The sequence below is a fragment of the Danio rerio genome, chromosome 1 (assembly GCF_049306965.1).
Source record: "Danio rerio strain Tuebingen ecotype United States chromosome 1, GRCz12tu, whole genome shotgun sequence".
NCBI classification, from domain to species: Eukaryota; Metazoa; Chordata; class Actinopteri; order Cypriniformes; family Danionidae; genus Danio; species Danio rerio.
Window position 1 is genome coordinate 7137155 of NC_133176.1, and position 11760 is coordinate 7148914.

At 37.3% G+C, this 11760-nt stretch overlaps 1 protein-coding gene across 2 annotated transcripts in view; it reads right to left on the minus strand.

Annotated features, from left to right (window-relative positions):
• Positions 1–10915, minus strand: part of nrp2a (neuropilin 2a) — a 139054-nt gene extending 128139 nt beyond the window's left edge. Inside the window, 1 exon segment of one of the 2 annotated variants that reach the window (NM_212965.1) lies at positions 10230–10912. In NM_212965.1, the coding sequence (NP_998130.1) occupies positions 10230–10302 (73 nt within the window). In that variant the 5' untranslated portion in view covers positions 10303–10912. 2 annotated transcript variants of the gene reach the window in all.
• Positions 10916–11760: the final 845 nt, after the last annotated feature.

Consider the following 11760-nt stretch of genomic DNA (forward strand, 5'->3'; position numbering starts at 1 on the left):
TAAATGCCATATAACACTCGTAGCATCACTGGTGGCACACTAAGGCACTCAGCCTGCAGCCTCGTGCATTGGTCAGAATCTGTCCTTAGGACAGTACCTTTTCAAAAGGTGCATTTTTGTTCCTAATAGGTCCTTAAGGGTACATATTAATACCCCAAAAGTACAAATGTGTAACCCACAGTAACTTAAAGGTACAAAAGTAAATTTTAAAGTTACAAAAGTTTACCCTAAAGTTACAAATGTCCACCTGTATGGTACAAATGTGTCCCTTTTGAAAAGGTACCGCCCCAGTGACAGATTTTGGACCTTTATTTCTGAGAAAGTATACAACTTTTTTAGCAGCATCAACCATGCTGTGTTAAAAAAAAAAATCCCATTTCTTCCTCATTGATTCTCGGTTTAAACTTCTGTGAACTGTCTTGAGCATTTCTACATGCTTAAATGCATTGGGTTGCAGCCATGTTATTGAGTGATTAAATATTTGAGTTAACAAGCAATTGAACAAGTGTACCCAATAAAGTGGCCAGTGAGTGTATATCAATACAGTATATATGTATGAATATTACATTAACGAGAGCCCAGGGGTTGTGGTTGTAATCCTCGGGAAAATAATGTCACTGTGCAAAAATTGGTCCTAAAAATAGGCTTCTTTTTCTTCCCTTTTCCTTCTTTCATATTGTGCTGATGATGACTTGACAGTTCCCTTCCAGCCCTCCTCCGATGAATACCTCACCTCATCTCAGTATTATTACCCAATATATTACAGGAACACAAAAGGACAGACAGATAGCAATCATTCTAGCATTTTCATTCAGTCTGGATGTATTCTCTGTCTGTGTCTATCGCTCTATTGTGTGTTTTCGGGGAACAGGGTCTTGAGGATAAATCCATGAGGGGGGGATTTTGCGTGCTCTGCACTTTTTTTAGACAGATCTGTCCTTTCATGTGGGGAGACAGAAGGGGAGAGCGGGCTACAGACAGCCAAGAGATTTCAGACCCTGCTTGAGGGATGAACAAAGAAGGAAAATAAGGTTCTGTGCAACTTTAGATGGTGTGTTCGTCTCAAAATGTAATATTTACTCAACATCATGTCATTCCAAACATGCATTTTTGTTCAGACGCAGAGAAATGGGAATGATGACAAACAACTATGAGCAAACGCATCCATAAAAAGCACTAAGATATGGTCAATATCACAGATCAGTCTTTTGTGTGTGTGATAAGCAGACAGAAATTCTTCTCGTCTCTCTGAATCAATGCTAACAAATCAGTTTTCTGAAAGGAATCGGTGGAATCATTCAATACAGTGTATCGTCCTGAATTTCCCGTTATTTTGAGTGGGATCACTTCAGTTAATCTTGTATACCAAAAAAAAAACACAGTCCAACTCAGCTTTCAGGTTCAACTCACTGACTCGGTCATCTAGTTGTAATGGTTCGGCATCACTCGAGGGAGATATTATGAATTTATAATGACTCATATTTATGAGATGACAAACAGATATGAGCAAACACATCTATAAAAGCACTAAAATATGGTCAATATGACAGATCTGTCTTTTGTGTGTGTGATAAACAGCCTGAAATTCTCCTGGTCTCTCTCAATCTTTGTTAACAAATCAGTTTTGAGAGAAGATTTGGTGGAATCATTCAATACAGTAGATTGTCATGCATGATTCATTCATACCGCATTGCCATTTCTTTCATGACGTTCAAACTTAGTCTTGACAACCACCCTGGCTTTTCTTGGCACATATGTGAGAGTTTATAACAGAAGTAGCCATGCCTGATGTGGGAACAAATCCTTATTTTGAATGGGATCACTTCAGTTAATCTTGTATACCAAAAAAAAACACAGTCCAACTCAGCTTTCAGGTTCAACTTTCCGACTTGTCATCTAGTTGTAATGGTTCGGCATCACTCGAGGGAGATATTACGAATTTATAACGACTCATATTTATGAGATGACAAACAAATATGAGCACACACATCTATCAAAGCACTAAAATATGGTCAATATGACAGATCTGTCTTTTGTGTGTGTGGTAAACAGCTTGAAATTCTCCTGGTCTCTCTCAATCTTTGTTAACAAATCAGTTTTGAGAGAAGATTTGGTGGAATCATTCAATACAGTAGATTGTCATGCATGATTCATTCATACCGCATTGCCATTTCTTTCATGACGTTCAAACTTAGTCTTGACAACCACCCTGGCTTTTCTTGGCACATATGTGAGAGTTTATAACAGAAGTAGCCATGCCTGATGTGGGAACAAATCCTTATTTTGAGTGGGATCACTTCAGTTCATCTTGTATACCAAAAAAAAACAGTCCAACTCAGCTTTCAGGTTCAACTCACTGACTCGGTCATCTAGTTGTAACGGTTCGGCATCACTCGAGGGAGATATTACGAATTTATAACGACTCATATTTATGAGAATTATGACAAACAGATATGAGCAAACACATCTATAAAAGCACTAAGATATGGTCGATATGACAGAGCTGTCTTTTGTGTGTGTGATAAACAGCCTGAAATTCTCCTGGTCTCTCTCAATCTTTGTTAACAAATCAGTTTTGAGAGAAGATTTGGTGGAATCATTCAATACAGTAGATTGTCCTACATGATTCATTTATACCGCATTGCCATTTGTTTCATGACTTTCAAACTTAATCAGTCTTGACAACCACCCTGGCTTTTCTTGGCACATATGTGAGAGTTTATAACAGAAGTAGCCATGCCTGATGTGGGAACAAATCGTTATTTTTAGTGGGATCACTTCAGTTCATTTGGTACACCAAAAAAAAAACACAGTCCAACTCAGCTTTCAGGTTCAACTCAGAGATTCGGTCTTCTAGTTGTAATGGTTCGGCATCACTCGAGGGAGATATTACGAATTTATAATGACTCATATTTATGAGATGACAAACAAATGTAAGCACACACATCTATAAAAGCACTAAAATATGGTCAATATGACAGATCTGTCTTTTGTGTCTGTGATAATCAGTCTGAAATTCTCCTGGTTTCTCTCAATCTTTGTTAACAAATCAGTTTTGAGAGAAGATTTGGTGGAATCATTCAATACAGTAGATTGTCATGCATGATTTATTCATAAGTTCAAACTTAATCAGTCTTGACAACCACCCTGGCTTTTCTTGTCACATTCATGAGAGTTCATAAAAGAAGTAGCCATGCCTGATGTGGGAAAAAATCATTATTTTGAGTGGGATCACTTCAGTTAATCTATAGCAAAAAATAAAAATAAAAAAGTCCGACTCAGCTGTCAGGTTTAACTTACTGACAATCATCTAGTTGTAATGGTTCAGCATCACTAGAGGGAAATATTACTAATATGTAATGACTCATGTTTATGATGGTTTAGGGTCATTTCAATACCGGTGATATAGTGATACTTTTAAAATGACACTGGGGCCAAAACGGTGCCTGAACCGATACTTTTGAGCCACAAAATTATGGTGGATGAGTCTGGAAAACCTTCTAATTTGACAAATTTTAACAATTATTTTCAACTCATTTGACAATTATTTTAATTTAACAACATAATTAAAGTTTAAAGTATACATTAATTCACATTTTACATATCTGAATTGCATATTTCTTTCGATCATTTGCTTGCTAGCATGAGTAAAAGATTTGTATTTTGCAAATAACCTTACATTAGCTTACTACTACTAACCTGTGTAAAGGCTGTCATCAAAATCACTGAACATCTTTTTCTTAGGGTTGGGGCTTGAGTCGTCACTGAATATGTTTACATGGACACTAATACTCCAATTTTAATATGATTAAGACAATACTCTGATTAAGAGTCAGTACAAAAGTCAAACATGTTTAGAATGATCAAAAATCATAAGGTTACTTTTGTAGTCTGTGCCTTTAATAATTTCAGAAAAAAAGTTCAAATGCAGAAAAATAACTGGGAATGTTACTCTTTAAATGCAAACCGCTCTGTGTGTTTATTTTGAGTGCATTCACGCGCCCAGATGTTTTGTGCTCCTCTCTGCTGGTATTAATTTCTATTAATGGAATCATGGCTGTGCAGCGCTGTCACTGTGGCGATAAGTTGCATCCATGTGGAGAGGTCGTGATATATCTCCATCTCTTTCTCTCGTGCTCTTTTTCTCAATATTTCACTCCCCGTTCTTCCGTTTGCACCTTAATTAAAAAGTGCTGTCACCCGCGGTGAGGAAATCAGCACCGATCCAGTCATCCTTACCAAAGCTTTCTCAATCAAACTCTCATTCTCATGAGTCTCAATGCTGCCAAAAGAGTCAAAAAGTGGTCCGTCTGAATTTAATTTCATTACTCTATTGGAGTCAGTGTTGCATTGGCTCATTCAAATTGATGGCTGGTCCATCCAATCAAACGGCGAATGCTAAATGTATGAGCTGTCAATCTTAGATAAATACAATCCAAGAACCCTCCTGATGTAAAACACTCAACGTCTCTACCTATACTATGCTAGAGGTCCAGTTTAAACTGGTTAAACTTTAAATAATGATGGAAAACACAGCAGCAATCTAATAGCTTCTGCAAAGCAGCTTGTAATGCCAATCTATAAGGAGGATCTCTATACAGAACATGCTATATTATGTTGTTTGCGCTCATTTCAATCAAGAGCACCTGCTTTAAAGAAATATGTGTGATCTGCTTTGGTTTAACACTGTTTGGTGGAGCTACAAACCAAGCTCAAAAGCCTCAGGTTTTTACTGTATACATGTACTTGGTATTGTTTGGTGTCTACATGAAACTATTAGGCTTGAGATCTTGAGGGATTTACTGTAATTTCAGCTCATGCATTTAACCAAAACCTAAAAAACAGCCAAAAGCCCAATGGGATATTGCATTTCTTGAAATGTACATAACCTTTTATCATGTACATTGTAAAATTGGCTCTATCACCTCTCCACTTCACCAATAGCTGGTGTGTTGTAAGTGCACTGGCGCCATTGTCCTGTGGCTGCTGTCTCATCATCCAAGTGGATGCTGCACAATGGTGGTGGTGTGAAGACACCACCTTCATGATTGTGAAGCACAATAAATGCACTATATAAATACACATTACTTACTTACTTACTAAACATTTTACTTTGAGAGTAGGCAACAACGTCTATTTCATAAATGTCCACTCACTTACTTACAAATTGTAACAAATAATTTCTAATAAAACGGATGAAATGGATAGTTCAGCCCAAAAATGAAACTTTACTTATCATTTACTCACCCTCAGGTGCTCTCTAAACTTTATTGGTCCTAAACTGTTTTCTGATGAACAAAGAAAACAAGATATTGTGAAGAACGTTTAAACCAGTAGCCATTGACATCTAAAGTAGGAAATAAAGACATTATAGAAATCACTGGCTGTCGGCTTCTGACATTCTTTAAAATGTCTTCTTTTGTGTTTAACAGAAAAACAAAATAGTTTAGAAAAGGTTGACAGTGAGTAAAGCATGACATCATTTTCATTTCTTAGTAAATTGTCCTTTTAATCCTGACAGAAGTCTTGCTGTCAGGGCAACAAATAATAACTTGACTTCTAGTTGATCATTTGAAAAAGTGGCAGAAGGTAGATTTCTCAGATAAATCATTGGTTGAATTGCACTTTGATCATCACAAATACTGCAGAAGACCTATTGGAACTAACATGGACCCATATTCACAAAAATCAGTCAAGTTTGGTGAAGGAAAAATGATGGTTTGGGCTTACATTCAGTATTAGGGTGTGCGAGAGATCTGCAGAGTGGATGGCAACATCAACAGCCTGAGGTATCAAGACATTTGTGCTGCCCATTACATTACAAACCACAGGAGAGGGACAATTCTTCAGCAGGATAGCGCTCCTTCTCAAACTTCAGCCTCCACATCAAAGTTGAAAGCAAACGGAAAGCAAAGAAAGTCAAGGTGCTCCAGGATTGGCCAGCCCAGTCACCAGAAATAAACATTATTGAGCATGTCTGGGTTAAGATGAAAGAGGAAGCATTGAAGATTAATTCAAAGAATCTTAATGAACTCTGGGATTCCTGCAAGAATGCATTCTTTGACATTCCAGATGACTTAATACGTGATTTGAGTCATTTCAGAGATGTATGGATGCAGTCCTCCAAGCTCATGGGAGTCAGACACAATAGTCATTCTGTTTCCACTGCAGCATGACTTTATATTCTATACTGTACATTATTTCTGTTAAGTGACAAGACTTTTGTCTAAGCAAAGTCAGACTTTACTGTCCAAATTAAATAATTTAAAAATCAAAGCATGATCATATTTTATTTTGGTAAAATAAGCGTAATCTAGAGGCCTTTGCCTTTCATATGAGCAACTTCTGATACCAAATGATTAACTAGAATTCAAGTTATTATTTGTTGTTCTGAAAACTTGCATCCACGACAAGACTTTTGTCAGGCAGTGTATTAATAGCAATCACATTAATCAACAAATGTAATATATAAGACCAATTTAAATCTATTTCAAAGTAACAAACAACAAATTATTTCTATGTGCTGTCTCAAGTGTCCATGCATTTTACAAAGACTTTGAATGCAATTCAACGCATCAAATTTTATAAGACACTTCAATCACCAATTCCCAGTGACCGTGCATCATAAATTTTACAGTCATCATTCACTGAAACTTCTGCGGTGCCCTAATTTACAAACATCAATGTGTCACGTTGTCTGTCTTCTCTCTCACACCCACACACTAAAAGCTCAAAAATGACAGTAACTAGGAGGAGCCGTTTCAATTATTTATGCTATATTTTTAATTCCTCCTCAATTCAAGCAACCCAGGGAATGCTCGCACCCACTGGCTCTGCAGGGATTGATCCGGTCGTGGTTTCCCGGCCCCAAATGCAAATTTCTGACCTTCTTTTCAGAGTCAAGACTATTAGCTCCTGCATAGATAAGTACTTCTACTATTCACGAACCCCAGAAAAATAGGATGAAACGGCATACACAACCACTCGGGGTGTTGTAGATGAAAAGAAGACGTGTATATGTGTCAGTAGATATGTGCCTGCGTCTTTGTCTCGTTTGAAAAACCGCCAGGGAAAACTAAGCGCTTTGTTTGTTCACATGAAGTATTTATATGTCTCTCTTTTAATCGTGTAATAATCAGGTGTGTCATATTAAACAGAGTGGACCCAAGAAACTGTCCTAGAGGTAAACTGTAAATGAAAGCTTCCAACATGAGCAAACATCTCTTTTGAGCAGTTCTCACACTGTTTTGACTCTTTAAACGTCTGCTACAGACATAAACAATACCTCAAACTGTGCAACTTGGAGACTTGAAACTTGTTATTATCTCTCAAAGCAAATACCAAGCATATTTTTGCCAAGTGGATGGTCAAATGCATGGATCAAATGCCCACAATAATACAGATTCAGAGAAGGGCAGTAATTAAACACCACAAATGTCTTATTAAAAACATAGCAACAAACTTTAAACCGCATTGAAGCTGCACTGAAACACTATGGAGATCATCTATTATGTTGCCACATGTGCAAACACTCAAAAGAGTAAACACCAGGTTAAACACATATATATTCTCCTTCTTATTACATCAGCAGTTCCTAAAACTTGCAAAGCAATGCAAAAAAAAGTGCAGTTTAAAGTGAATTAAAACAATTTTGATCCTTACTTTTCAAAGAGAAGTCTTGTATGGTTAAAACATCTGCTAAATAAATATAGAACTTTCCATATTTGAGTGCAATGTTCAGCGAGATGCTTGATTAGGAGGTACAAAAATAAAAGCAGGTCAACATTGAGTTTTGTGAATAAAAGAAAGCATATGGACAGTCTGAATTTGCTCTGTGTTGATCTACATGTCACTTTCTGGCCAGGACAAAAGCCCCTAAAGGCATGGATCTCACACAAGAGAGACGCTGTTTCTTTGTTGTCCATAATTCAATGCATTGTGCTTGTTGGAGTCGATGGCGCTCCGGGAGGGAGAGCGTTACAGAAGTACCTGCATGTGTGCAGATTCAGGCTGAGGTCAAAATGGGTTTTTTAACACCCAACATTGAAATAACACCATAAATGTCTGCACAAGATTTGAGCTCACAAATCAAATCTGTTTAAACACATTACCCCCTGAATAAAAATATGAAAACAATTATCAAAACCTAATTACAGACATAGCTAGTGCTTGAAGACAATGAACAACATTGTAAAGCACCATTTCTTTTCATCTGTTGAACACTGTGCTTCATTTCTGGAAGACCATGTGCCCTACTTCTAAAGCTGCTTCAGTTTACCCACTTTAAAGTGTTTATTCCTTTGCGGAAATATAATTTGCAATACCACCGTCCTCGCAAGCCATCTGCTCCAAGAATGAAAGTTTGTTCATGTCAAAAACAATAATGCAACAACTGAAGAGAGCCTAAATCAATCCGCAGTGTCATCTATTAGCAAATGAAGACTCTGAGGTTCATTCATCCACATCTGTAACTTTCCATTAGCCTATTTGAAGACCTTTCACCACTAATTCAAGCTGCTTCATCATTTTTTCCTCAACCTGTTGGCCTAAAACTGCAGGTGCGGCTGCACTATAAATACATTTTGAAAAGGGTAATATATAATTGTCATACAGTATACTTTTAGTGAACACTTACCCAAAACATTAGTGGGGTGTATATCAGATAATTACCAAATTAGCTATTTTAATGGCTGTTAATTTTACAGTTAACGATGTATTGTTCATAATATCTTGAAACAGTCTATAATGAAAACTTGGAAAGCATTGTGTTTTTGCAACCTTATCACTTCTGTGTAGCTTATTGACAGCTTCTAATGAACCATTGTTTTACTATTCCGGCTTAAATGGGAGAAAAAACACATATCAATTAACCAAACCCGATAAACGTACATGTTTTGTACAATTCGCGCGGTGACTCCCCTCAGGAATACCAACAATGACCAGAAACAAGCGCAAAACGTAGTCAACGGGTATGTTGACGGTAAGGAACCAAATTCAAAGACTCTTGCAGTCTACTTTTTAAAGAAATGTCAACCAGACTATTCAATCTGGCGAGGTTCTTTTCAGGTAACCCTGACTGATAGCACGGTTAGCATGTAGTAACCGTCATTTGAGTGATAGTAGCCGATTTGTCATGTTTTCTAAAAAAAAATAAGAATAGTTTGACACCATATGCATAATACTGACACAGCATAGGCTACTCTCTATAAACGTAAAGCAGCAAAACGTGGTTCTCTCTACATTCTGGCTGTGGTTGTACATTTTGAAGTCGGAATGGCGCACATTTGATACATGACTATCGTAATCATTCAATTGCATACAGTAGGGCTACTCCGCGTCTAATTTAATTCTGTATACACAACAAGCTCAAAAACTCCACACACTGGTCATTCAGCTGAACACTAGCCCTGTTTAGACCCCAAATCTTGTCTCTTGTAGACTATTAAACTCGTGATGCGAAGTATTTTCTCAGAAGGTTACAGTTACACGGCTTGTTATTGATTTCCGCAGCTTTCCTAAGCCATTTCTGTGATTCTTTGCAATACCATAAGATTTTAATTAGCAGTTTCATCTCAGTTCAGCATTAAAATGTGGTGCTATTTTATGTGCACTTAGAACTTGTGATTTTTGGTGAAAAAAATAAATAAATAAATAAATAAAAAATAGGCCTATATATATATATATATATATGCTATATATATATATATATATATATATATATATATATATATATATATATAATCAATTTCTAAGAGCATTTAACTTTTTAATTAGCTTTATTTATTTATTTATTTTATTAGCTTTTTTAATTGAAACTCTTTTGCAACTGGATATAAATCAACAGCAGTTGCTCTGAAAATAAGTTATCCAGCATCCTAAGGTCAGTCTGTCTCTGTTTCGTCTTTGCAAATAAGTGGAAAGAGATAATATCTCAGCAAACTAATAATATCAGCAAACAGTCCAAAAGAAGCATTTCCCCGGGGCTCAAATGATCGGTTTGCCATTACGGCTGCCTCTCATTAGGTATAAAGCTGCTCTTTCTCCACTAAATAAAACCAGAAGCTCTCCTTTCCTCAGCACGGTTTGCCTGGACAGCAGAAACACGCGTTCGCTTCGCCAGGAGAGAAATCTGTTTGCCATTTGCGGATAGCCTCACTGGATGGGAATTTAGACACACAGATATCGCAATGAAAGTTCGTGGGAGACAAACAAATATAAGACGAACTTACTTTCTTTTGCGCTGACTTTCAGAACGAAGCAAAAGATAAATGCAATCCCTTGGTGTGATATCCAGAAATCCATCTTTCCGAAATGTGCTTGAAGAAGTGAGCTGTGTTCAACTAGTTATCTTCTTCAAGAACAAATGGCAAACTCAGACTGAGAAAATATTATAAAACCAGCCTTTTTGTCTAAATAATGCTCAGAATTTCATATTCAAATGCAGTTCTGTTGAGCCCATTGCGCACAGCAAATGCAGAGTGTGCAAAACATGATCTATTTCATGTATTCATAAAAAGTCATGCTTGGACATAAATCAGCCTCCTCTTCTTCAAACAAAACTAAATTAGAGGTCTTCAACTGTATTCCGTTATAACGCCGTCTCAGATTTGCGTGCGTTATTGCGCTCCATTGCCTTATCGGTCTCCGATGCTTTGAGGTTTCCGCAGGGATTTCTCCCTTAATCGCCCGCAGCCCTCCGAGTTTAAGAGTTCTGCTATCTTCTTGCTCTCGTTAGTCGTTCAGTCATACCCAGGAGGCAGCAAGTTTTGTCCAAACTGCCAGGCAAAAGAGGAATTGGTGTTGCGCACAGAAGCGTGTTGAAGCGCACTGCTGTGGCAGCGCGTGTAGATGTGCTCGAAAGCGCGAGTCTGAGTGTGTGTATGTGTGTGTGTCAGTGAGTCAGTATGTGTGTAATAGCATTTCTGAGCGGCGCAGCGATCGCATTACACTGAGCTTTCTTGGCCCGCCTCCCCTCAGTCACTGATTAGAGAACATCTCTCTCTCTCTCTCTCTCTCTCTCTCTCTCTCTCTCTCTCTCTCTCTCTCTCTCTCTCTCTCTCTCTCTCTCTCTCTCTCTCTCAGCGACGAGAAGTTCGAATCATTTTTAGTGAATCGGTTCGTTTAATGAACCGGTCCAAATGATCGATAGTCGCAATGATCCCTGCGTGTCCTTTTTACGCATGGTATTTGATGTCATTCATTCATTCATTCATACATTCATTTTCTTGTCGGCTTAGTCTCTTTATTAAACCGGGGTCGCCACAGCGGAATGAACCGCCAACTTATCCAGCATGTTTTTTACACAGCGGATGCCCTTCCAGCCGCAACCCATCTCTGTGAAATGTAGCCTATTTGGTGTATGACTTAAAATCGGAAATTTACAATAAGTTTATATTTTAATAATTCGTTTACACACCCAAAACGCATCATTTACTCTCCAATTGCTTGTTCTTATTTTTAAAGATGTTAGAACCTGTAACCATTGATTTAGTAGTATTTGTTTTTCCTACAGTACAATGGAAGTCAATGCTTAGTGGTTTTCACCATTCTTCGAATTATCTTCTTCTTTGTTCAACAGTAAAAAAAAAAAAAAAAAAAAAAAAAACGTAAACGTCTAACCACTTTTCATTTTGTGTGAATTATCAATTTAATATAAATGAACTTAACTTCTCCAGACATGTCTCATTTATTATTTATTAATCATTCCTTTTAAGTTTCAAGTGTCCAACTATTATTTTTTACAGCTAATTGGTTCATTTC